The sequence below is a fragment of the Danio rerio genome, chromosome 21, assembly GCF_049306965.1.
Source record: "Danio rerio strain Tuebingen ecotype United States chromosome 21, GRCz12tu, whole genome shotgun sequence".
In the NCBI taxonomy this organism is placed as follows: domain Eukaryota; kingdom Metazoa; phylum Chordata; class Actinopteri; order Cypriniformes; family Danionidae; genus Danio; species Danio rerio.
In genome coordinates this window covers 38075827-38101145 of record NC_133196.1, presented here as the reverse complement: position 1 = coordinate 38101145, position 25319 = coordinate 38075827, and the positions used below count along the sequence as shown (strand labels likewise).

General features: G+C 34.2%; 1 protein-coding gene across 9 annotated transcripts in view; it reads left to right on the top strand.

Annotated features, from left to right (window-relative positions):
- Nucleotides 1-25319, top strand: part of dacha (dachshund a) — a 294811-nt gene that overhangs the window by 245694 nt on the left and 23798 nt on the right. For 5 of the 9 annotated variants that reach the window (XM_073934233.1, XM_068215771.2, XM_073934232.1 and 2 more), the window contains 3 exon segments: nt 20320-20465; nt 22037-22184; nt 24979-25125. In XM_073934233.1, coding sequence (XP_073790334.1) covers nt 20320-20465; nt 22037-22184; nt 24979-25125 — 441 coding nt within the window. 9 annotated transcript variants of the gene reach the window in all.

The window sequence follows — 25319 nt, the reverse complement described above, 5'->3', positions numbered from 1 at the left end:
CTGACAAAAGCAACAACTAATAACTTGACATCTAATTGATTATTTGGAAAAGTGGCAAAAGGTAGATTTTTCTAATAAATCATCTGTTGAGCTGCATCCCAATCATAATAAAAACTGCAAAAGACCTACTGAATCCCACATGGACCCAAGATTCTGATAGAAATCAGTCAAGTTTGGTGAAGGAAAAATCCTGGTTTGGGGTTACATTTAGTAGGGGTGTGTGCAAGAGATCTGCAGAGTGGATGGCAACATTTGAAGCCTGAGGTATTAAGACATTTGTGCTATAACCATTACATTACAAACCACAGGAGAGGGCAAATTCTTCAGCAGGATAACACTCCTTCTCTTACTTCAGCCTCCACATCAAAGTTCCTGAAAGTTAAGAAGGTCATTGTGCTCCAGGACTGGCCAGCCCAGTCATCAGAAATGACCATTATTAAGCATGTCTGGGGTAAGACGAAGGAGGAAGCATTGAAGATGAATCCAAAGAACTCTGGGAGTCCTGCAAGAATGCTTTCTTAGCCATTCCAGGTGACTTTATTAATACGCTATTTGAGTCATTGCAGAGATGTATGGATGCAGTCGTCCGAGCTCTTGGGAGTCATACAAAATATTAATTCTTCTTCCACTGCACTATGACTTTATATTCTATACACTACATTATTTCTATTAAGTGACAAGACTTTAGTCTAAGCAAAGTCAGACTTTACTGTCCTAATTAAATCCTAGCAAATAAAGGCATGATCATATTATATTTTGGTAAAATAAGTATAATCTAGAGAACTTTGCCTTTCATATTAGCCACTTCTGATACCAAATGATTAACTAGAAGTCAAGTTATTATTAGTTGTTCCTAAAATTTTGGAATGGAGTGGACACAGATATTGGGTGGGATAATGGCAAAGTAAATTATAATGCTATTGTAGCTAATGTACTAACATGGAAGTCCCATTTAATGTTACAAATGGAGCATTTTAGTCATGTCGGAAAAATCAAGCCACAAACGCCACACCTCTTGCTCAGACCAATGTGATTTAAATGCATTTAATCTCACAATTATAGACTTACTAACTATCAGACTTTCCAACTTTTAAATAAGCTTCACATGTAGATTTAAAAGCACCAGCATTTCTGAGTGAAATGAGAATTGTGGGATGAACCTGATTTTTTTTCCACTAAGAATTGATTGGATGTTGAAAATGGATTTTGATAGGTTAAAGAATTCTTTGCTTATTGGCCCAATAGGTTAGTTTTGACCGACAGAGTGATTTACTGACATCATGAATAAAATATACAGTTAAAGTCAGAATTATTACCCCACCTGAATTATTAGACCCCCTGTTTATTTTTTCCCCAATTTCTGTTTAATGGAGAAGACTTTTTCAACACATTTCTAATTGTAATAGTTTTAATAACTTATTTCATACTGATTTATTTTATCTTTGCCATGATGACAGTAAATAATATTTAACTAGATATTTTTCAAGACACTTCTATACAGCTTAAAGTGACATTTAAAGGCTTAACTAGGGTAATTAGGTTAACTAGGCAGGTTAGAGTAATTAGGCAAGTTTTTGTATAACGATGGTTATAAAAAAATAAAATAGCTTAAAGAGGCAAACAATTTTGACCTTAAATGTTTTTTTATTATAATTAAAAACTGCTTTTAATCTAGCCAAAATAAAACAAATAAAACCTTCTCCTGAAGAAAAAATATTATCAGACATACTGTGAAAATTCCTTTGCTCTGTTAAACATTTGTGAAATATTTAAAAAAGAAAACAAAATTCAAGGGGGGGCTAATAATTCTGACTTTAACTTTATGTATATATGATGTAAATATCTTTGACATACATGTAAAATGTACAGTACCTGACAACGCTCTGCGGAAACCAGCATGTTTTTATTTATTTTTTGTTTCTCAGAAATCACTTCATTGTACATTTTAAAATCTAGTCCAAAGTCTATACGTGTTGCATGATAATGTGCTAATGTATTTGGCCTAAGCTGATGTGAAGCACTTTGGCTATAGAAGCACTTAGTGTACATTTCTATGTGCGAGAGGGAGCACGGGGTAGGCCGAGAGTTGTGCTGCGTAATTGCTCTGTCCAGTTTTCCACAGAGTAGATATGTAGCATCTGGTTACAATCAATGTTTCCCTCCGCTATTATGAAATTAGCTGCGCGGAAATGATTTGAAATGGCCTGTAATGATTTCTGATAGAAATGTGCGCCATTGTTTCGCCCTTTGAGATAAGCGTGCTGGTAAAATAAGTCACAACAAACTGTAACAGAACCCGAAGCTCGTTCCAAGTCAGGGATCGGCCCTCAAACAGCAAGTGCTTTGCTTTTCCCGAGCCTTGTATTTTTAATCTTCCTTTTCGCTTTGTTTATTCACAAGCTCCTCCTTCAGATATGTGCAAAGGGGACCATCCATGGGCTTTGAAGACCCTTTTTGATCATTAGGTTGATTGCTGTTCTAAGCGCATTTGTGATGGTTTAATTAAACCAAGACCCTTTGCGTGGCCCCAGCGGCCCTCGAGAGCTCTCCGACTGGAGGGTTTGAGGGTCTGCTCACGGCACAACGTGTTTCTCTTTGTGTTAACAACGAGGTGCGGATATTACGTGAGGAAAATCAATGACATGTAGGAAAGAAAAAGTAAACTGTTACAGTTAGCAATTTGGGGCAAGGTTAGCACGGTTGAAAGTCACCTCACAAAAGCGACATTTTTGGACGAGAACACAAGTGATAAATGATGTGCGCTCTATCTCCTTCTCTCTCCCTCACACACACACATACACAGGCAGGCAGAGAGGAGAAGGGTGAGGACAGGTGCTTGTGTTCTGCTCTGGTTCTGAGGCAAGAGTTGGAACAGGTTTTTGTCTCTCAGGCTCGCATGGTCTCCAGTGCGGTGTCAGTATCACATATGAGGTAAAGTTGCCCCAAGGTGGACAGAGATACTCATACTGATAAAAGAAAAACAATACATTGGGCAAAATTGAATATACAGATAATAATATTACAGAGAAACAAAGGGATGATAAAAATGCATAATTAGTTATTACATTATACAAATATAGAGAATTTGTATTTTACTATATTATGATATTTATGATCTTGTTTAAGAAAATTGACTTTTTTAAAAATTCACCACAATGGTAATAGGGCGAGTACATTTTGGTGAACTAATAGTTTATTGGCTTATTATCAGTTTCTTAATAAAATATATAGTTTTTTTTGTTCAACATACTCTTTAACCCTTTCTTGAGCCACTTTCTGTGTACTTTCTCTTAATCTCATCAATAAATTGAAAACGGTTTTACTCAGTCACTTTAATGTTTTTGTGAACAATTGTTTTTATTATTGCAGTTTTTGTTCCATATATAGAGAATACAGCTTATTTTAGAACAACCCATAAGTCCCACCACCAATCCAGGTAGACTTATTCTATAATGAATGATATTAAAACATTGCTGTTAAAAAAATGTATTATGTTAAACCAAATTAAAGAGTAGAACATGACATAAGCCGCACTCGCTAGTGAAAGTAAAACCAAAACAGCACATATCATTTACATGATTATATCCCATTGTAAAGTTATTATTACGACAAGCGTTTGATATTTTTTTTGTTTTTTAATATTTAGTTTGTTTTTCTTTTATAGATTATATGCAAAAAAAAAAAGGCTTCTCATTTTAGCCAGATTCATATATATATATATATATAGTCATGTATCTATTATTATTATTTATAATAATAATAATATTATTATTAATAATAAATATTATTTATAAACAGGGTGTCCGCGGGGTCTTAAAAAGTCTTAAAATGTTTTAAATTTCAAAACTAAAATTTTAAAGCCTTAAAAAGCCTTAAATTCCCCAAAATATATTATTGAATCATTTTAAACAGGTCTTAATTTTCCTATGTGCAAGTAAAGTACTTACTCGTGCGGACGCCCAATAATCAAAAAATCCAAGTCAAAACCTAATATATTATACCCAGCCGAGGCTCGAACCAGTGACTTTCTTGCTGTGAGGCGACAGCACTACTTACTGCGCCACTGCATCGCATATATATATATATATATATATATATATATATATATATATATATATATATATATATATATATATATATATATATATATATATATATATATGTATATATATATATAATTTATACATTTTTATTATTATTATTATTATTACTATTATTAATAATTTATTATTTTTATTTATTTATTTATTTTGCTCACAGATACAAAAACAGCTGTTAGACATTTTTACAGCAAATTCTCAAAAAATCCATGAATACAGAACCTTTTACAAAAGTACACTGTTAAATGACACAGTATTTAACTGTTATATGAACTGTATTTTACTGTAGGACAGTTATGCGGTATTGTTACTGGATTTCAAATTTTCATTATAAAAATTACAGTAATTTTATAGCAAAGATATACAATACTGTAAATACATATACAGCATGATAAAGGGTGCTGTTAATGTAAATACAGTGTTTTTTTCTGTAAATGATTTACAGTAAGTTACTGGCAAACTGCGGCCAGTAAGTTACTGTAGATCCTACAGGAAATCATTAACAGTGGAAATCAGTATTGTTGAACCCTTTGTAAGTCTAACATTTCATTCATAATAGTCTTAAAGGGTCTTAAAAAGTCTTAAATTTGTCTTGAAGAAATCTATGAGACCCTGATAAATGGTACCGTTCTGGACATCCAAGGTTGTCTCACTGCAAACATGCCAAAAACAGTTAGTAAAACATTGCCAAACTGCATTTTAATTCTTTTAAATACATAGAAGATGAGAAAGATAGTAATTTATTTATTTAGTTTTTACAATATGCTGTAATACATTTAATTGTGCATTTCTTTGTACTATTTACCACACTGTATACATTGCATGAAGCATTCAGGATGAAGTTTTAACTGAAAGTCATAAAGTTTTGATTGTAAAAATGCACATGAACCTTGTGTATCAAATATATCCTTATATATTACCTTTTGGGATGTCCCTAGTTTTGGATTAGAACACAGATTTGCTGATATTTTATATTAAATACCTAAGATGATATGAAAGGAAGAAATTTTTCTTCTAGAGAACATACTAGAGATTTTTTTCTGCACAAAAATGAGTTTACGGCCCTGAAAACAAATTTTTTTGATTGGGTTCTAGTATATAGGTTGGGTTTGTACTTTATGTACAACATAGATTAGCCTCAGTGCAAATACGGTAAAGACTAATTGTTAAGTTATGAACTTTTTAAATCATATTCTATATGATCTTTTGATCATCCTGTAAAATCGAGGAAGCAACAAATTAGTTCACATTTCTAAATAAGGAAAATGAAAGAACTTCATACTACATGAGGGAAACTTTCTCACTGATGTCTAAGGTTCTGTTTTTGGTCCCTTGAGATGTGTGCATCTTGCTGGTCCATTCCTCCTCTACGCAGGTAAAGGGCTGTGGTGTTGACCTAGTATTCCTCTCATTTAATATTCCACCTACCACTCTCCACACGCTAATTGGGGGAGAAGGAAACACTCATTAAGGCTCATTTCATGTACACATATTCATTAGACGCAGGGCTGGAGTGTCAGAAAAACGCAGCCTGGCCTCTTTCCGTGTTTGTTTACTTTCCTGTCTATTTGAAGGTGTATTTGTTCGTTTAAATTGCCCTTTCCTAGTCTCCCGTAGACTTGAGAATGCAGCCAAATTAATTCTGTTTGTCCTTAGTCTGTGTCGTTTTAAAAAAAGTGAAACTTTAAAGCTGATTAAACTTTGGGTATTTGCAAGATCCTGCATATTTTTTTAAATTCCGCTTGTTTCAAACCTGTTTGATGTTTTTTTTTTCTGTTGAACATAAAAGAAGACATTTTGAAGAAAGCTGTTAACATGTAACCATTGATTTTACATTGTTTTATGTTCAACAGGAGAAAGACTGTCAAAAAGGTTTTAATCAAGTGAAGGGTGAGGCTATCAGTTTCTCAATAAAATATTTTCTTTTGTGTTCAACATACTCTTTACCCTTTCTTGAGTCACTTTCTGTGTACTTTCTCTTATTGTCATTAATAAATTAAAAATTGATTGAAAGTCTCCTGTTTTACTCAGTCTCTTTACTGTTTTTGTGAACAATTGTTTTTATTATTGCGGTTTTTGTTCAATATAGAACAGAATCATATTACTATGTTGTAGAACAAACCCGAATAAGCCCCACCCCCAAACCAGGTAGACTTATTCTATAATGAATGATATTGAAACATTGCTGTGGAAAATTAATAATGTTTATCCAAATAAAGAGTAGTAGTTAAAAAGTTACATCTATTATATAATTAATATAACTTTTTAAATTCAGCCTGATATCACGCGGAAACGTAACTTATTTTCAGTTTTGTCAGATTAGTGGCTAATTCATACAAATTCTTTTGAAATGCTTGCAGTCCAGCCTGATCTCATGAGGAAACGCAACTATTGTACATTTTGTCAGTTTAGTGGCTATGAAGTTCATTCGTACAAGAATGTATGATTTTAAATAGGAGGTGTGGCACCAAACCCCACACCTAAACCTTGCCGCCATTGGGGGATAAGCAAATTGTACTAAATGGTACGAATGAGACCGTACGAATTCAAATAAGATTACTTGAGTCAGTTCTACATCTTTTCCTAACAAAAATTAAATGATACGAGCTAGCGGAGACCAAAAAACTAAATAATAATAATAATAATTCCTTCCATTTACATAACGCTTTTCTGGCTTTTCACATTTTTGCGGGGGAATCTCCTCATCCACCACCAGTGGTGACTTTACTGTTGATTCCTGGTTGGCTTTGCTAAATTACTAACAAATCTAAACGTTGAAAACCACTATACATTTCAAGTTCCCGAAAATGGTAACCCAGCAGGGCAAAGATCAATGCAGTGCCACTTTTATAGATCTCGTCACACTGTTTAGGTCCAACAGTTCTTTTATTTTACATTCCCTCCATTCTCTATCTTTCACAACAGACCAGACGTGTTCTGCGGTCCAGTCTGCATATGGCTGTTAAAATGTAATATACACTAATACCCCCTTATTCACTTCCTCCTTCAACCTATTACTGCTAGGGCTTTTTATTGTCCTGCTTTCATCTTTTTTTTGTGCGTGTGTGCGTATACGTATGTATCGTGGGGGTTAACTAACGAACATTAGTCTTTTGCTTTCAGTTGAGCTCATTAAGTGCTTTGTGCATTTCCTTTTGGGGGCCTGGTTTTAATGTAGCTTGTTATTCCACACTCTAGTGAATCAGGGGCCCCGTTGGAACTCAAGTTTTTGGAAGTGTAACCCCCGAGAATTATTTGAAGTAGAAGAACGAAATTAAGAGGTGATAGGGAGTGTCTCCTGTGCTGTATCGCTGTATTTAGTTTACTGTGGCGGTATATAACTTGCGGTTTAGTGGTAGGAAGTTTCTGTACTTTGTGGAATTTACAGTATAGCAAGTTAACAAACCAGAGGATCTTCCACATACGTTTAATGGTACATTTATACTCAGTTGTGCATTATGAATGGATTTATATGTTTTGTGATGTGGTGCAGGTACATTCAAATAGATTTGTGTGAAAATCTGGCTATAGTTGCTTTATTAGTTGTTGTTGTTGTTGTTGTTGTTGTTGTTGTTATTGTTATTTTATTTGTGATTTTTTTGTTTTCTCCGTCTAACTATTGAGCGTAAATACTACTTCCATTGATAGTGTAGAGATAACATAGGCTCATTCTGAAAATGTAGCCCTATATACATTTCTGGAGATCATAAATTATATAGGCAGAAGTACGTATATGCATTACCAGCTGACTAATTACCTTCGGCTTTCCTGCTGTTACTAGTTTGTCCAGTAGCTTGCTATGTATGTCGGTGGACTTAAGATGCAGAGAGGAGTTTACCACAACAATGGGGTTTGAGTTTGGTAAAGAATGTTTTTGTAAGACAAAAACAAATGCAAAAAATAAAATAAACAAGTAAATAACAAAGTGAGAACCTCGTAAAATCTGAAAACCTGGTAAAAATCAGGCAAGGGCTTCTCTTTTTTTGCATGGCTTTTTAAAACTGTCGGTTGTCTTTAGGGAAGTGGGTGAGCAGGTCAGTCTGTGCTTTTAAAAACACTATTGGTTGGGTTTAGTGAAGGAGGAGGGTGGGTCAGTCCATCGGTCAGTCAGTCGACAGGAGCCTTTGTTGGATTTTTGTGAGAACAGGCGCTAATGACACTTGTGCGAGAAATTTGAGATCTCAAAAAGTGTCCACAGTGACTTTTGGTGGATTCGCAAAAACAAAAACTGCAAAAAAATCACAGCTCCTGGGATGTATTTGGCACTCTCCAGAAATGTATATTGCGGTATGTTTTTAGAATGAGACTGGGTTGTGTAGAGATGATGTATGGTGCCTGAGAGAGCTCAAAAGTGCTGCAATTTAAGGAAGTACAAGCATGTAAAAAAAACACTTAGAAATTGATAAAAACCTCATCATCATCATTTTGACAGCATGTGCACACAGTTCTAACAACATATGCAAATAGAAATATAGACTCATTCTGAAAATGTTGCCCTGTATACGTTTCTGGATATCGCAAATTATGTAGCCAGAGCTACTTATGGCTGCATTTCGTCTTCAAAATAAACGCTATGGAGCAGTATGACGCCATTCCTTGTCACGCTTACCAGCTGACCGCTTACCTTCATGTGGATGGCTTTTCTGCTGTTACCAGTTTGTCTGGTAGTCAGTCGACAGCGGCCTTTGGGGGACTTACACGAGAACAGCAGGCGCGGATGGCCCTTTCAAGAGATATTTAAGATCTCAAAAAGCGTACACAGCTGCAGATTCGCAAAAACAAAATCAGTAAAAAAAACGTAGCTCCTGGAACGTATTTGGCATTCTCCAGTAATGTATATATATAGGGGTACGTAATCGGAATGAGCCTGGGTTGGCAACTAAATGCACTGCAAATAGCACAAACCATGGCGGAAATGTGTCGGGGGACACCAAAAAATGATAAACCCTGCTGCTTCCTGTTTAGAGTCAGATGTTTTCTTAGGTCGCATATCTAAAAGATGAGCTTTGGTCACACTTTATTTTGATGGTCCATTTGTGACATTGCATCTACATGTCAACTAATTCTCATTAGATTATAAGTAGACTCTTAGATTGGGGTTAGGGTTACGGTTAGGGTTAGTGTAAGTTGACATGTACTTGCAAAGTTTCTTATAGTCAGTTAAATGTCTGTTGAAGGAGCAGTATCAACAGATAATACTCAAATGGACCATCATATAAAGTATTACCAAGTTTATTGTTGATTTTAACGTCTTGGTCTTGGTTCCCTGGTCTTGCTTTCTTGTTGCTTGTGTATACTGCTGACTCTAACCCGAAGCAGCAAGTTCATCACTTTTTGTGGTCCCTCGAAATAGGGCTGTGCAATTAATTGAAAATCCGATTTCAATTTCGATTTTGGCTTCAAACGATTATGAAAAAGCATTAATCGAGATAAACGATTATTGCATCATATACTGCACCTTTCCAGTTGTATACATTTGTTGCTCTTAAAAGTGCGAAATGCTGCATGCTTATGTGTGTATGTGGCACGCACACACAGTCAGAAGCACGTGGCCGGTCAGCATTCTGTCTCATTCGCACACTGAGGCGAGCAGAGGAGCGCAGACATCTAAAGTCATCTTAACCTGAGCGCTTTAATGGTCAAACAGGTGTCAAAGCGCGGTGTTTAGTGATTATTCATATTAACCCTCATTTGTTTATTAAACAAACGAGTTGAGAATCAAAAGACATGTGAAAGAGAAACCATTAAAGTGACAGCGCGAAATATCCCTGATGCCGTCTGTTTCTATTATTAATCAAACAAAACGAGAAAATCCCTCACTGCTCTTCACTGAAGATTTTTTTTTTTCGCTAAAGTGTTTTTCTTAGGGGGAAGATGCTTAAAGCACAGTTTGTTTCATATTTCTCTTTCCTTTGCAGGGTGGAAAATGACTGTATATATGCAGTTGAAATATTAGCAACCTTTTTCCTGCCCAATTTCTGTTTAATGGAAAGAACATAATAGTTTTGATATCTCAATTCTAATTACTGATTTCTTTTATCTTTGCTATGATGACAGTATATAATATTTTACTAGATATTTTTCAAAATACAAGCATTCAGATTAAAGTGCAATTCAAAGGCTTAATTAGAGTAATTAGGCAAGTCATTGTATAACAGTAGTTTCTTCTGCAGACATTTAAAAAAATATTGCTTAAGGCGGCAAATAATATTGACCTTAAAGTGGGTTTCAAAATATTTAAACCTGCTTTTATTCTAGGTAAAATAAAACAAATAAGCCTAGAAGAAAAAATATTATAGGAAATACTGTTAAAATTTCTTGCTCTGTTAAACATAATTTGGAAAATATTTATTTAAAAAAAAATTCTCAGGAGCGCTAATAATTTTGACTTCAATTGATAATCGTTTTGTATAATCTTGATTACAATTATGACCAAAATAATCGTGATTATGATTTTTTCCAAAATAAAGCAGCCCTACCCCGAATCATGTAACCGTTGTGGTATGCGCTATACTTTGTGTGTTTAATTTTTTGTATTTGCATGTGTTGATGTTGTGTGTGTTGCCAAATTGATGAAGTTGTGTTTTAGACATTTGAGCTCTATTGAACACGGTGATGGTGCATGTATGTGTGGTAAATTAACATGAAGTAAAAATGAGCACTTCACCCTCACTAATTCACAGAATTGTGAAAATATTTGTTGGAATGACTTTATCTGGATGTAGGGTAAAAATAAAAGCACAACAACAAAACAACAAATCTATTGTAATGTAAAATGCAATTTGCCTCATAAAACTCATAAATCAAAAAAAGTGCAGTTTTATATTAAGTGGCCTTAACTACTGTGTACTTGCATCAAAAAATAAATACAATGTGCTTACTGTGTTCATAATGTATTACAAAGCACTTCTGATGCTCTTGAGGTGAGATACGAGTAGGGTTGGGGAAAGGTTTGGGGTATGGGTAGGTTAAAGGGTGGGTTAAGATGTAAGGAATAGTTAACAGTGTAATTAAAAATTAAAAGCATTTATTTAATCAGTCTTAAGTACAATGTAAAAACATCTATGTACTCAATAAGTACATTAAAACTAATGATTATTTCATTGTAAGTACATGAAAAGGGCTAGTTAATAAAAAGTTTAACCCAAAACTCTCTTTTGATGTAAACTGGTACAGTAGATTGAGGACTGCTTGCTAACATACGTCTTGTTTGTGAATCTGTGAGGTTGTTCATCTAAGAGGTTTTTTTTTTTTCTGTCGTGTTACTCCTGTGTGAGTTGGCTCTGATTGGACTGTGTCTCACAGCTATAAATACCACCCAGGCGTTTGGATCCCCATGCTTTAGGGCTCCCCTGGCGCCTCCTGTCAAACACTGCCATCTTGTTGGGAATAAATGTCTAACTGGCAGAGGGGCGATCTGTCTCTCTCAAGCTTTTTTCTCTAGCGGGCTGATGCGCCATCAGAGTCTATGTGCCATCAGCCTCAACAAGAAGGTTCTCCTTTTTCTTAATCTCATATAAAGTTCCTTACTCATGCTTTTCTTTTCCGTTCACCTTAACCGCCTTGATTTGTTCGAATCAATAAACTCCTTTAATAATCGCAAACAATAAGAGGTCATACAAAATCTGTTAGTAGATCATCTAAACTTTCAAGATTAGTACAAACAAAGAACATAAAGCACAATTTGGGACCATTAAGATCTTGTTTATTCTAATTCTGTTAATTATTTTCATGATGTCCAGAGTTCTATGGTAAATAGTTTAAAATCTTATTTTATATTGATATTGTTGAAGCAATAAGGTCAAATAAATATTACTACTTCCAGTAATAGCATATAATTATTATCTAAATATTGAAGTGTTTATACATTATTGCTTCTTTAATAATTTCAGATGTTTTTTGTTTATGTTTTTATTTTATCTATACTTAATTATGTTAATCACCATTGAGAAAACGCAATAACTAAATAATCTAAACATATTGAGCTAGGTTAATAATATGTTTGTCTCCACACTATCATAAATAAAGTACTAAGAAGGCTTTTTCACATTTTTTTTTCTTTTGAATTAGCAGTCACCTTGAAATATGACCTGGTGACACTAAAACAACCTTCATTCTGACCTTATCTAAAAAAAATAAAATAAATAAATGATGTTATTTTGCTCAGACTGCACCATTTCATACACTTGTCACTAATTTCCTCTCTCATGATATTATTAAAAGTGCTAAAAAAAGGACGTCGCGGTTCAAAACAACCTCAAATAATTAGCTGTTGCCCATCTTTTAACATTTACTCTGGCAATTATGGTGATTAGTTGTGCGCCTTGATCTTCATATGTAAATCTTTGTGTAAACAAACCTATATTAGTGTGTGCGAGTGGGTTCAATCGCGTACACCTACCTGACAAAAACACTGTGTCGTAGACGCGCACTAAATTACTCCCTAATTGGATCCCTTTGAATATTCAGGAGCCATCCCCTCCGACACATGTACAAAATAAAAACGAACAAATATGTGGGGGCACGAAAAGCACATTGGGGTTAAAGGCGCTGAGGGAGATAGCCTTCTTTCTCTCGTTCCTGTCCCCGGCATCTGTTCATCCATATGGAACGGGGGGCAGAATCCACCATCTCTGGGTAGGCTGACATTATGTCAAGCAACTCACTGAGAGAAAAAACGTCTTTTGAAGAAAAGTTCGAGGAAGAGATATGAGGAGAAAGTACTTCAGATCTGATGAGGTTCTAATATATTTTGCTTTATGGTTAGTATTTTACTATTTTGGATTTTAATATTACTATCATTTTAAGCATTTAATTAGGCACTTAACTAAATCTTTGCAATCAGTGTAAATTAGGGATGCACCGATCCTGGTATTTGGATCAGATATCGACTCGATACCGCATATTTTTGCTGAATCGGGTATCGGCCAGCTGGTTCCAATCCAAATCCGATCTATATGCACTATATTCTGTATAATTTATCAGCTAACAAGGTAGACTCTTTAAGACACTAAAAAGTTGTCATGTAGGCTACTATATCCTAAATGTTCTAAAGCCATTCTATAGTTTGATGTGAAGTACAGAATATCCAAGTGCTTAAATTCATGTTCAATTTAGCGCTTCCATCCGCCGCGCCTGTCATTCATTCTCCATTCAGTGGAGAAATGCATTTAGTTTTGCATTAAATGGGTTAATTTTGACCTGCAACAAGGAGTTCATTGCTGTTTCTAAATCATGTTGTGCTGTGTCTGTTAGATTAGCAGATTGCATTTGCAACACTGGAATAGAGAGAATTATTACCTGCTCTTCACACACAAAGTAGGCCTACCTGAAATTTTAAATTAGAAAACGCAAAATAATACATTAGACAGATCCTCAACGCACCTATTTCTTTCCTTTTTGCTGCTGTTTGCTTTATTCATGCACAGGCTGCGCAGACATGATGTGCGTCGCTCTGTCAAATTATTCGCACAAGTTTCTGTTCTCTCATCCTTCCAACTGAGTTTATTCTTTGATTTATTCTTTGAAGTTTATTAGAGGATTAAATTAATAAAAGTGAACAGAACATTATTTAGCCTAATGTAGGCTACTCTGAAACTGAATATTTCAATGTAATTTTATTTATATTATTATTTTATTTAACAGACCAGTTTGTGTTTTGGTGCTGATGAAGCGCATAAGTGCACCGTGTTTAGGTGAGGGAATGTTTATTAAGTAAAACTGGCCTCAGATGTTTTCGTTTAATCTGCATCAAACCTGCAGGAAAATATCAGACTGAAAGACTGATTATTTTACCAACAATTAGAGTCAATGTTGGTAGCCGATTACAGATTTTAAAGAAAAATTGTATTAGTAAAAAAGGAAACATAAGCTGGACCACAAAAAATCATATCCATGTCATAATAAATGCTCAAATAATGTAGCCTAGTTTATTAGGTCTGTTATTTTTACTAAAGAATATATATTATTTGAGTTTATCACCAGATCTATAGAAACTGTATTATGTAAAAAAATGTAAATAAAAACAGCACTGTATTGGGATCACATCTGTATCGGTCGATAGTCAGAATTTTTGTATTGGGATCGATCAAGTTTCCAAAAAAATTTTTTTGTATCGGTGCATCCCTAGTGTAACCTTTAAATATTTTTTTGTAATTATTACTATTATTATTATTTAATATATTCTTTGTTTCTTTCTACTGCCCATTGTGGCTCTGGAGTTTCTTTGTTTGCGACCGATAAGAAAGCTTTTTCCAGAAACTTTATATTGTCTTTATTTTTAGTGGACAGCAAATAAAAGGTCTGACAGATGAATTATTGATAGTGGTGGTCAGTTAAAAGAAATAAAAGCACTTCACTTCTTTTTGTTAGTTTATTTATTTATCTGTTTGTTCACTTTGTACTCTTGGCTGGCTGTGTTTTGTCGGGTTGAGTGGATGGATGCGTTTTGTTTGTCAGGTCAGGTATTTTTGCATTATTTGTGTCTTGTTTGAATTTGCAACAACAAAAATGATTCAATATTGTCTTCAGTGATGGAACAAAAATACATTTTCATCCGACAAACTGGATGTACTAACAAACATATTCCATTGTGCTGGGCTTAGTGCGCGCACACACACACACACACACACACACACACACACACAGTATCATTACTCGTGCACATTACAGTGAGAAGAGACAGAACGGGGGCACTTTGTAAATGTCATGGGCCGAGGGCTCTTCCACCCTCTTTGCTGGATGGAATAAAATGAATTGAAGTGAACACTATCAGCAGCCACAGCAAGATAAATCTGTCGTTTAAAAGGGACTTGCAATTAGGTGTGCAGGGGCCAGCAGGAGGGCAGGGCTTTCAAGAGCCTGCTGCCATTAACCTCCTTTCTAATGCCGCATTGACCTGGGATGTGTAGTTTTAAGTTCCGCAAGCTTGAATGGGAGTCATCCACTTAACAAAAAAAGAACTACAAAGAATTGATGTTGATTTCTAATCATTTATGCTGTGAAATCCTATTTGATCTCTTTTTGAGTAAACCGAATGCAGCACAGCATTTCAGCACAGAAACTTTCAAGTAAATATAAGATTTGACTAATCTGAACAAACTGAAGCAAATGTGTTAGCAATCTCAAAAGACTGAAAAAACGATTTGTTTGAAATTGTATATTTATTCCAGAAAAAAATGAATATAATGAAGCAAGACTAGTATCAACTTAACAGCTCAATATTAATTTTTTTTTTTTTTTTTTTGCTGACAGTTTGATTTTTATTTAGTTGTTATACTCACATATGGACTCAAATATACTCATATATGGAGGAATTCAATATGCCATAACAAATTAAATACCCTGGTAACACTTTATAACACAACATGAATTTAATAAGCGGTAGCAAATAGTGAATTTATTATTTGTTAAGCGTTAACACTACAATAATAGACGTTTATAGCTGTTACAAATGCTCTACTCTTGACTTACAGGTAGATTAATAATGTGATTAATAATTGTGCTTTCATTCTTTGTTAGAGATAATTTTTTCATTACTAAATTTAGAATTACATTATTTACAAACCAAGAGTATTTAAGAGTAGTTGGTGTTTTTTAAGATGTCTTAGAATGCGTAAGTAAATGATTAATAAACTATTAAAACAAATGTTTATATATCTGATAATTCAGGCATGTATTATTAGTTACTTAGTGTGGTAATAAACGCTTTGATTTACATTTACAGTTGTTATACTCATATTATGAAAGAATTCAATATGCCATAACAAATTAAATTCCGTGGTAACACTTTATAATTACACACTTTGAATCATTCATTAAGCATTAGCATATTGTGAATTCATTATTTGTTAAGAACCACAAAGAATTGTAAAAAAATTCTAAGAGAGGCTAATAATTCTGACTTCAACTGTATGTATATACATATAAATAATTTACTGTAAAGGCTACAGTATACTATGGTAATTACTATTAGTTCATGATAGTTACTAATGATACTATATACTATATAATAACGATACTGCACATTATGTAGTGTAATTCATTATTGAAGAATTGGTAATATATATGCAATATAATGCTTATTCACAAATATTTTTATTTACTATAAATTACTATAGTATTTTAATGTGTAACACCTGGTTTTATTGGATTTTTCGTTGTTGTTTTTGTTGTTATAAACTATAATTTGTTGGTATAGTACAGCATATCAATTTCAGTAAATAATTGAACTAAACAACTATCTCTCATATGTTTCATTCACAGTTTTATTTATCACTAAGATATGATTGACTTGGATTTAATAGCTTAGATGTTTTTTTTTTTATTGCAAATGCCACAAAAATCACCCTGCACAACATTTTAGTTTAGAGTTAATAACATTTTAATTAAACTAATCTTTATTTCTATAGCGCTTTTACAATGTAGATTGTGTCAAAGCAGCTTAACATAGAAGTTGTAGTAGATTGAAACTGTGTCAGTCCAGTTTTCAGAGTTGAAATACAGTTTAGTTCAGTTCACTGTGCTTTAATTTTCACTGCTGAAACACTGAAGAGCAATTCCAGCTCAGCTCCACTTAAATAAAGAATTACATCTATGAATAAGACCCAAAGTATACACTTATGATTTTTATGTAGTATGTACTGCTGACAGAGACTGTAATTGAAAATACTGTAGTGAACAGATGCACAGCCATGACTGTTAAACGCACACCCTTGTGTGCTTTTAAAAATTTCTGCGGTCTTCACCTCCAGCTTTATCTCACAGTTCACCTCACACCTCTCTCTCCAGCGTCCCCTTCCGCTCACCCCTTTTCTCACCCTATCCTTCTTCCTCTCGCGCGCTTTCCTCTTCACACTCTATCTGCGTGACCTTCATCTGCTCGCCACTTTCAGCCAGCACCAAAAACTTAATCACACACTGTCAACCTGTAAGGAGAGGAGGAGGAGGGCAAATTCTTCCCCCCTTTTTTTTCCTCTCAGCTCCTCTTTTCTTTAATGCCCTTTGCAGTGGCGAGGAAAGAAGGGGGAAAATTTATGGCTGGTGGGACAGGTGGGGTATGAACAATGGGCAGAAAGGAGTGCGGGGTTATCTGGTGGGGCGCGGGAGAGCGTGCGGCAGGGAAATCGATGTGACCCGTGATACGCTGTCATCACAATTCCCACCCCAGCCGTCCTATTTGTCTTGCGTAGGGAGCCCTGGACGGGCCATGTCAGCGTGCGCAGAGAGAGGCCTCGGCCAGATTAGCCGGGGTGAATCATGACTGCTCGCTCTCTTTCTTATTCAGCCCCAGTTCTATCTGTTATTGCTGGTGCAGTGGGGCTGGAGTTTGTGGCCTGGCACGGTGGGTGGGAGGGGTTGCCTATGAGGCTTGTGGGTAAAATATGGATTGTGTGTGTGTGAAAATAAGAGATTAACTGCTATACGGAGGTTTGGACACAGCAGCTTTCTGTTTCATCAGAAATACACTGTGAAGTGCTCAGTCGCTTTATCTTCTCCCAGCTGACTGATATCCGCATCTACTCTTTCTGGGTGTTGCCAGTTCTTTGTCTGTACAACAAACTGTCTGAACAGCCTAGGCTGTATGTAACTTATTGTGGGAGAAATAGTTGCTTTTAGCCCAGTTTGTTTCACAAAAGTATGCAATGCTATTTACAAGTTGACACAGTTGTACAGAAGGTACACTTTTGTACTTGTTAGTTAGTAAAAGCAAACAACATAGAAATCAGAAATTTGAATTTCACATACATAAAAATATTTATTTATTTATTTATTTATTTATTTGTTTGTTTGTTTATTTGTTTATTTAGTCATTTATTTTCCTTTCGGCTTAGTCTCTATTAATCAGGGGTTGCCACAGCATCCTTATTCATTTTGTTTGTTTGTTTGTTACAACCTCATTTATTTATTGATTTATTAATTCACTTATTCATTTTCTTTTTGGCTTAGTCTCTTTCAGCATCCTTATTTATTTGTTTGTTTGTTTATTTAGAGCCTTATTTATTCATTCATTTTCTTTTCGGCTTAGTCTCTTTATTAAACTGGGGTCACCACAGCGTTCTTATTTAGTTATTTATTTATTAATTTATCAATTTTTATTTGCTTATTTATTATTTTTTATTTGCTTATTGCTTATTTATTACAACCTCTTTTATTTATTAATAGATTTTTTGATTTATCAATTAATTCATTTATTCATTTATTTTCTTTTTGGTTTAGTCTCTTAATTAATCAGGGGTCGCCATAGCATCCTTATTCATTTATTTATTTATTTATTTGTTTGTTACAGTCTCATTTATTTATTTATTTTATTATTTACTTATTCAGTCATTTATTCATTTATTTTCATTTTGGCTTAGTCTCTTTATTAATCTGGAGTTGCCACAACATCCTTATTTTTTATTTTTATTATTTATTTATTTGCTTATTTATTATAGCCTCATTTATTAATTTATTCATTCATTCGTTCATTCATTTTCTTTTTGGCTTAGCCTCATTATTAATGAGGGGTTGCTACAGCTTCCGTATTTATTTATTTATTCATTCATTCATTCATTCATTTTATTTTCAGCTTAGTCTCTTCATAATCAGGGTTCACCACAGTGCCTATTTATTTATTTATTTATTTATTTATTTATTTATTTATTTATTTTAACCATTGAAATGTTTAAATATGTATATAAACATGTTGTAATATATTAGCTATAATGTTGTACTTTTTATTTTATATTTGGCCATTATTAGGAATGTCCAGATTGTATCACAAAATTGACCGGAATCAGACATTACCTCCCAATAAGGTCTCGAATATATATGTTTATGTATAAGCAGCTTGAAGCAGAAAGCGTGAGTATGTCTGTGGTCTGGAGGTATAATAAAGTTGATGAGGACAACATACCATAGCAAATTGCGAGAAATGAAAATTTGGGATTGACTTTTTCCAGCCCCAAAAAAAAACAAAATTCTAAAATATTAGATTATTTAATTTTAATTTATTTAAATCAAAATTATCCTTTTTACTTTAAATGTCATAATGTTTAACCATACAGCAACCAACACCAGCAGTCACAGAACCACAACATAACTGTTGTGTAGCTTACACGACCTATTAGAGTATGTTTTACTTTTAAAATGAGGTATAAATTCGTCCCATTTGGCATTTTAAATTCTTTTTAACAAAATTATGTGCTTCTTGTCAAGCAGATAACACTTCTATGTTTGGTCTTGTCATCAATTGCGAAAAAACAGTTGATAAAAGTGTTATGGTAAACTGCTAACTTGGGTTTAACTGCAGGCGCTGCGTGATGCGCGAGCACGCGAAGGGGAGTCAGATTTGTCTGCGTAATCAGATTTTAATACAGCTTTCCTTCACCTCTTGCAGGTGGGCCCACGCAGTTTCACTATGCACTGGTCACTACTAACTGAATGGAGTAGTAGCACACAGTTATGTTTTGTTAAATAAGTTGCATATAAAATTTACGTTTCAAAACCGCACAAACTTTGTCAACCCACCAATGCCCTTTTTTACCCGCACAATCAAGTTCAAAATCACCCAATCTGGCAACACCGACTGTGCTGTCACAGTGTGATATCTCGACTTTTGTTCTTTTAAGTCAGTAGTATGTACACTTTAGGTGCTAATATGTACATTTAAGATACTAATATGGACAATTCTGGTACAAACATATACTTTTTGAAACTGTACTTTTCCAGTTTTCCCAGTTTTTATACATTTATTTCTGTGAAATAAAAAAAAGTTAAATTAAACATTGAAATGAAATGTGTGAAATTACAAAACTTCTATTTAAGTGTTCTGACAGCTCAAACACAAAGTTGTGAGTTTGGAAATACTGTATTTGTTTTTCTGAACAGTGATAGACATGTCTGGCAAACCTGATTATAAACAACATATTCTATTTCTCTTGATGACAAACAAATGATGTATGTGATGTATGATGTAAATGATACATTTCATTACATTCAAATTTACGCTAGTCATCAAACGATTTACTGTAGAGATGTTAATGTATTAATGTCAGCCATCAACAAAATCATTTTGTTTTCCTTTAGAACATAATGTAACATTTTAATGCCAATATGTTTATTAAATATAAAAAATATATTACATATAAATATGGCTAGTCACATATGTTAACATGACAACACTGACAGTCTCACAGCTGATTTATTTTATATGATGTTCTTTTCTGTGTTTTGTCAGATGAGGCACAGATAACTTTGCCAATGCAGAAGCCAGGGTTCGAGAAGCTTCCTCTGGGCACTCAAACTCTTCCTCCAGGCTTCCCTGCTCCCTTCCTGTTTGCAGATGGCCTCTCTTCTGTGGAGACATTGCTCACTAACATCCAGGTAAATCTAGTGTGTGTGTTTCTTTTGAAAAGCATAGTTCACTCACTTTATCGGGCTTTATTAATAGTTTGCTGATACACGCCTGGCGATGATGGGGAAAACACAGGTGATCGCTATCTAGCAGTAATTCTCTTTATGGGTCTAAAATAATAATTAGGAAGACAAAACTAATGTTAGCCTATCTCCACATTGATCTCCTGTAGTGTTACTTGAATTTAATTTAAAGGATGTGTCTGACATTTTGAGTTTTGGCATGTTATTGAGTTAATCTACTGAATTTGCGGTTATAAAATATTAATGTTCTAGAAAAAGAATCTTATATAACAAATAAAGCTGTAAATGTTATATATTATTTATACACACCATTTACCATTGGCTTTTTTATTTGAAAACACCTACTAAACATTAAAATGTAGGTAAATTCTTATTTACCAGATATTAAGGCATGGAATAGACCAAATGAAAACGGAGGCAAAAAAATATATATATATAAACAATAAACAAGAGATGTTGCAGCAGCTGATAGGGCTATACCATAAAGACATCAGTTGATGTATTAATACCGCTAAGTTTATTGTACAAATTGACAAGGATTATTTTATATAGTGCAGGGATGGGATGTGTAAATATCCTGTTGAAATCGATGCTGTCCATTCTGGGTATATTTTGGGCCCTGTTGATTGGTAATTAAAAATAAAAACCTTTCTAAAATGTATATGTTGTTTATATGTTATTGTTCATATTTTACAACTGATATTTCTACCCCTATGAAGATAATAAATACCAACAAGACGTTATAAGAGAAATACTTTTTGTGCTCATAACTTAGTCTAACTCAGACTAGAGTGTATGAAAGATCATTTATTTCTGCAGTCCAACATATATTGTTTTTATTAAATTATTAAAACAGCTTACATCACAGTTTTTTTAATAAATCGTATATTATTACATGTTTTTAAGTGTAAGTGCTTATATTTATATTAGCATGCCTTTGTTATAGTGTAGATAAGGGCGGTCAAATGAGAAGTTTAAGGGGCGTGGTTGATTTGACGTACAAGCGTTTGGTTGGAAGCTTGATTCCATGGCTCCGCCTCTGGCTCTAACTAGTAGTCCCTTCTATTCATGCCAAGCCCCAATTTCAGCAGTCTTTTGTGACAGTTTGTGTCCGTCATGAGGCATTTTGCCTTCAAAGCGTTTAATGGGAAAATGTGATGTTGCGTCGTCAATATTTTTTACTGAGATTAGAAAAAAAAAACAGTGTTTCTCACAAAAACCCAATATATAACTTTTGCAACAATATAAATATTCTAACATAGTTTAAAAAAATGTAAACAATAGTGATTGAGGGAAAAATGTGTTTTTCATTTTAATTGTTTTTTTTAAATATATAATATGGATAAATGTTTTATTAATATATAATTTAAACTATTTTTTAATTTGTCCGATATCCCACTTGAAATATTGTCCCTAGTAGGGAAACTTTTTTTAAGTATATGCATATTGCATCCATAGTGTATATTTTAATTTGTGTATTAAAATTGAGTGTGGCTTATGTTGTGTTGGCGGCTCAGGGTCTGCTGAAGGTGGCTGTGGATAATGCCCGTGTGCAGGAGAAACAGGTGCAGCAGGAACGCAAGGAGTTAAAGATGGAGCTGTACAGAGAAAGAGAGATGAGAGAGAGTCTGGAAAGACAACTCACCTCTGAACTGCACAGCCGAGGTACTTTTATTTGACTTTTAATTCCACTCATATTATCCTTGGTGCTTATTTTTTGTTATCAGACTGTACATTTTAGAAATATTTTCCAAAAATATGTTGTACTGATCGCAAAACTATTAAATATTGTACCCAAAAACTAAATTTGGATGCAGATCGCACCAACAATTTTGACTGCAATGCACAATTTGTCCTGTTGTAGCAGTAATGAGAAAAGCCACTAGTAAAACGTCTTGAATAAGCGAGATCAGCCATCGGTGGTTGTGGCTAGAGATATGAAGCCTCACTCGCATGCTCTTTGTGTTGTTTATTTTTATTTTCATTTTTTCAGTAGAGTCTTCAAAGATACTATTTTTTCAAGACATTTTTAAACAATAGTTTTTCTAACTAATTTCTAATATCTGCTTTTTTGTCTTTCCAACAAAGCAAAATACCAACCTGCTTGCCCTTATTTAAAGAGGGACCAAATACTCTCTGAACTGAGTAAATTTTACTGTGTATGGTGACAGTGAGTGCATAATATTTTACAAGTAGTTTTGCAGGATAGTATTCAGATTGAAGTGTAATTGAAAGACTTAACTAGGTTATTATGTTAACTAAGAAAGTTAGAATAATTAATCAAGTTATAACAGTTGTTTGTTCTGTCAATCAATACCTAAATAATCTTTTCAAGGCGAACTTTAAGAGGGCAAAACAAATTACTTCAACTGTATATGTTAAAGTTTACAGTTGCATAAATGTGCCTTGATGTACTTGAATGTTAAAAACATGTTAACCCAATAAGACAAAGTTATTTATTGGTCAAATAAATTTACATGGAATATTTTTGGAGTTTAGGTTATTTAACTTGGCTTGTTTATGAAGATTTAGAGTGATGCATGAAAACAAGTCTGTGAATAATTCTTTAAATAGTTTGTGATGTATGTTAAAGTGTGCCTCCTAATGGCCCATTTTTAGTGAGTGGTACGGTTCTGTGCGCTTTTATGGCCATTTCCACTGTCAAAAGGTGCCTAAAACCGTACTGTACCCCTTTTTGGGTACACTTTCGGAAGGGTACCTAGCACTACAAAAGGGTACCAAAAGGCAGAGCAAGACGTATAGCTGAATGCTATTGGTTTACAGAAAAGTGTCACTTGTGGACAAGCAGGAGAATGAAAACAAAGGAACTCCCATTTTTAAAAACACAGTCGAGACATTAGACCATAATATTATAATCATATAACGAGCCATGATCATCTCAAGCTCAAACAAGCCAAGAGAGAGTACAGTAGAACTACTCTGTGCCTCGTAGTTGTTTACAAGGCCGTTTAAAGCAGCTTTGCTTTCTCGCTTGTGCTCGCCTAAGTTTCTATATTTGAAATAACAAACTTTTAAAGCTGATTATAAAAAGGTATGCGTGATTATTGAAGTGCTTCTGACACCCGATCCTTTCAGAAATGGACAAACGTCAGAGTGACACGCGAAAAAACAAAGGAGAAGCCCGACAAAAAGGAAAAAAGTACTGTTTCAGCTAACTAAAACATGATAAAAAATGACAGTCTATTAACAGATTTAATAAACTCTAGGTCACACAGTAATAAATTAATAGAAAAAGTTAAAAAAGTGGGAAATTAATGAAGGTTTCTATATATCTAGAAGAAAAAATATCATCAGACATGCTGTGAAAATATCCTTTCTCTGTTAAAAATATTTTGGAAATATTTAAAAAAGAAAAAAAAATCAAAGGGGGCTTATAATTCTGACTTCAACTTGTATATATTTTTTATTTGAAAACCTCAGAATTGTTAAATAATTAAATAGGAATTATTTTATTAGTAAGAATAAACAATAATATATGTTTATAAATAGCATGCAAGAAGTGTAAATGATTACAAAAAAGTTAAATGTATTTCAAATAAACACATTAAAAAACGAACGCTCTGAAACAAATCCCAAAGTGTACGCAGCCAATTCCCTCTCTACACTGCAACCAAACCGTGTCACTAGTGGATTTACTGCCAATTCAACTCTTGCTTTTTGCGCCAAGAAATTAAGCCAATTATTCAGCTGGATAACAACTCTGACAATATGTACAAACACCTCAATAATTTATTAGCCATGGCTGTAACAGCATTTCATCTTATTTTAATGTGCACTGTTATATGGTGGATGATTTGGCCAATCAAAGGCAAGTAATTAGAGGTGCGAGGAGGAAGGGACATACATTTAACGCTGTAAGCAAGCAAACATGCCGGGAGCTTGTTTTAAGGTCTTCTGCCAGACTCGGGAGTGTTTCAAAAGGCCGTTAATTGCTGTGAATGCACACATACAGAGTTGATTATGTTTGCACATATTCAGCGATTGTTCTGTGTGAAAACATTGTGCCACGTGAGCGCGATGTGTTGGCGTTAGGTGTGTGTACAGCTGTTGTGTTGGCCTGTATATGCACACTGTTAGGTTTAACTTGTTTTTTTATTAGTATTGCTATTACACTTGCCCATATTAGGGTTTGTGATTCGCACAAACTCCAACTCTGATATGATCGATAGTAGTTATGCCGTATCAAACTAACACTAACTAGGCCACTTTTTCTGTTTGAGCGTCTAAAAACTTGCAATTTTACATATCCTTTTTGAAAGCTGTTGCACGTAGCGCACCATATGTTTTTGTTTTGCTAGTGCTAATGAGCACTTTCAAGTCTCTAATGTGTGAATGCGAGTCTGCGCTGGCGTCTCCTTGTGTTTCCAGACACCACGCTGAACGAGCAAAGAGTTTTACGTTTGATTGTTTTGTCAAACCTCTCTCTTGTCTCCCCCAGCCACCATTCAGAAGCGTCTGAAGAAGGAAAAGAAGGCGAAAAGGAAACTGCAGGAGGCTCTGGAGTTTGAATCCAAGAGGAGAGAGCAGGTGGAACAGGCTCTCAAACAGGCCACTTCTCCTGAGAGTCTCCGCATGAGTCTAAACGGTAGGATTCTGCCCTTTTGCACCTGGAACACTGGCTTCCTCTTAGATCATGGTTATTGTAGTTAACTAAAATCAAAATTGCAACTGTTTTTACTTGAAATATAAAGAATGATATGAACATAAAAAGATCAAAACGGAATAAAAGTACTGACATGCTACAAATACAATGAAAGGGAAAATAAACAAATAGAAAAC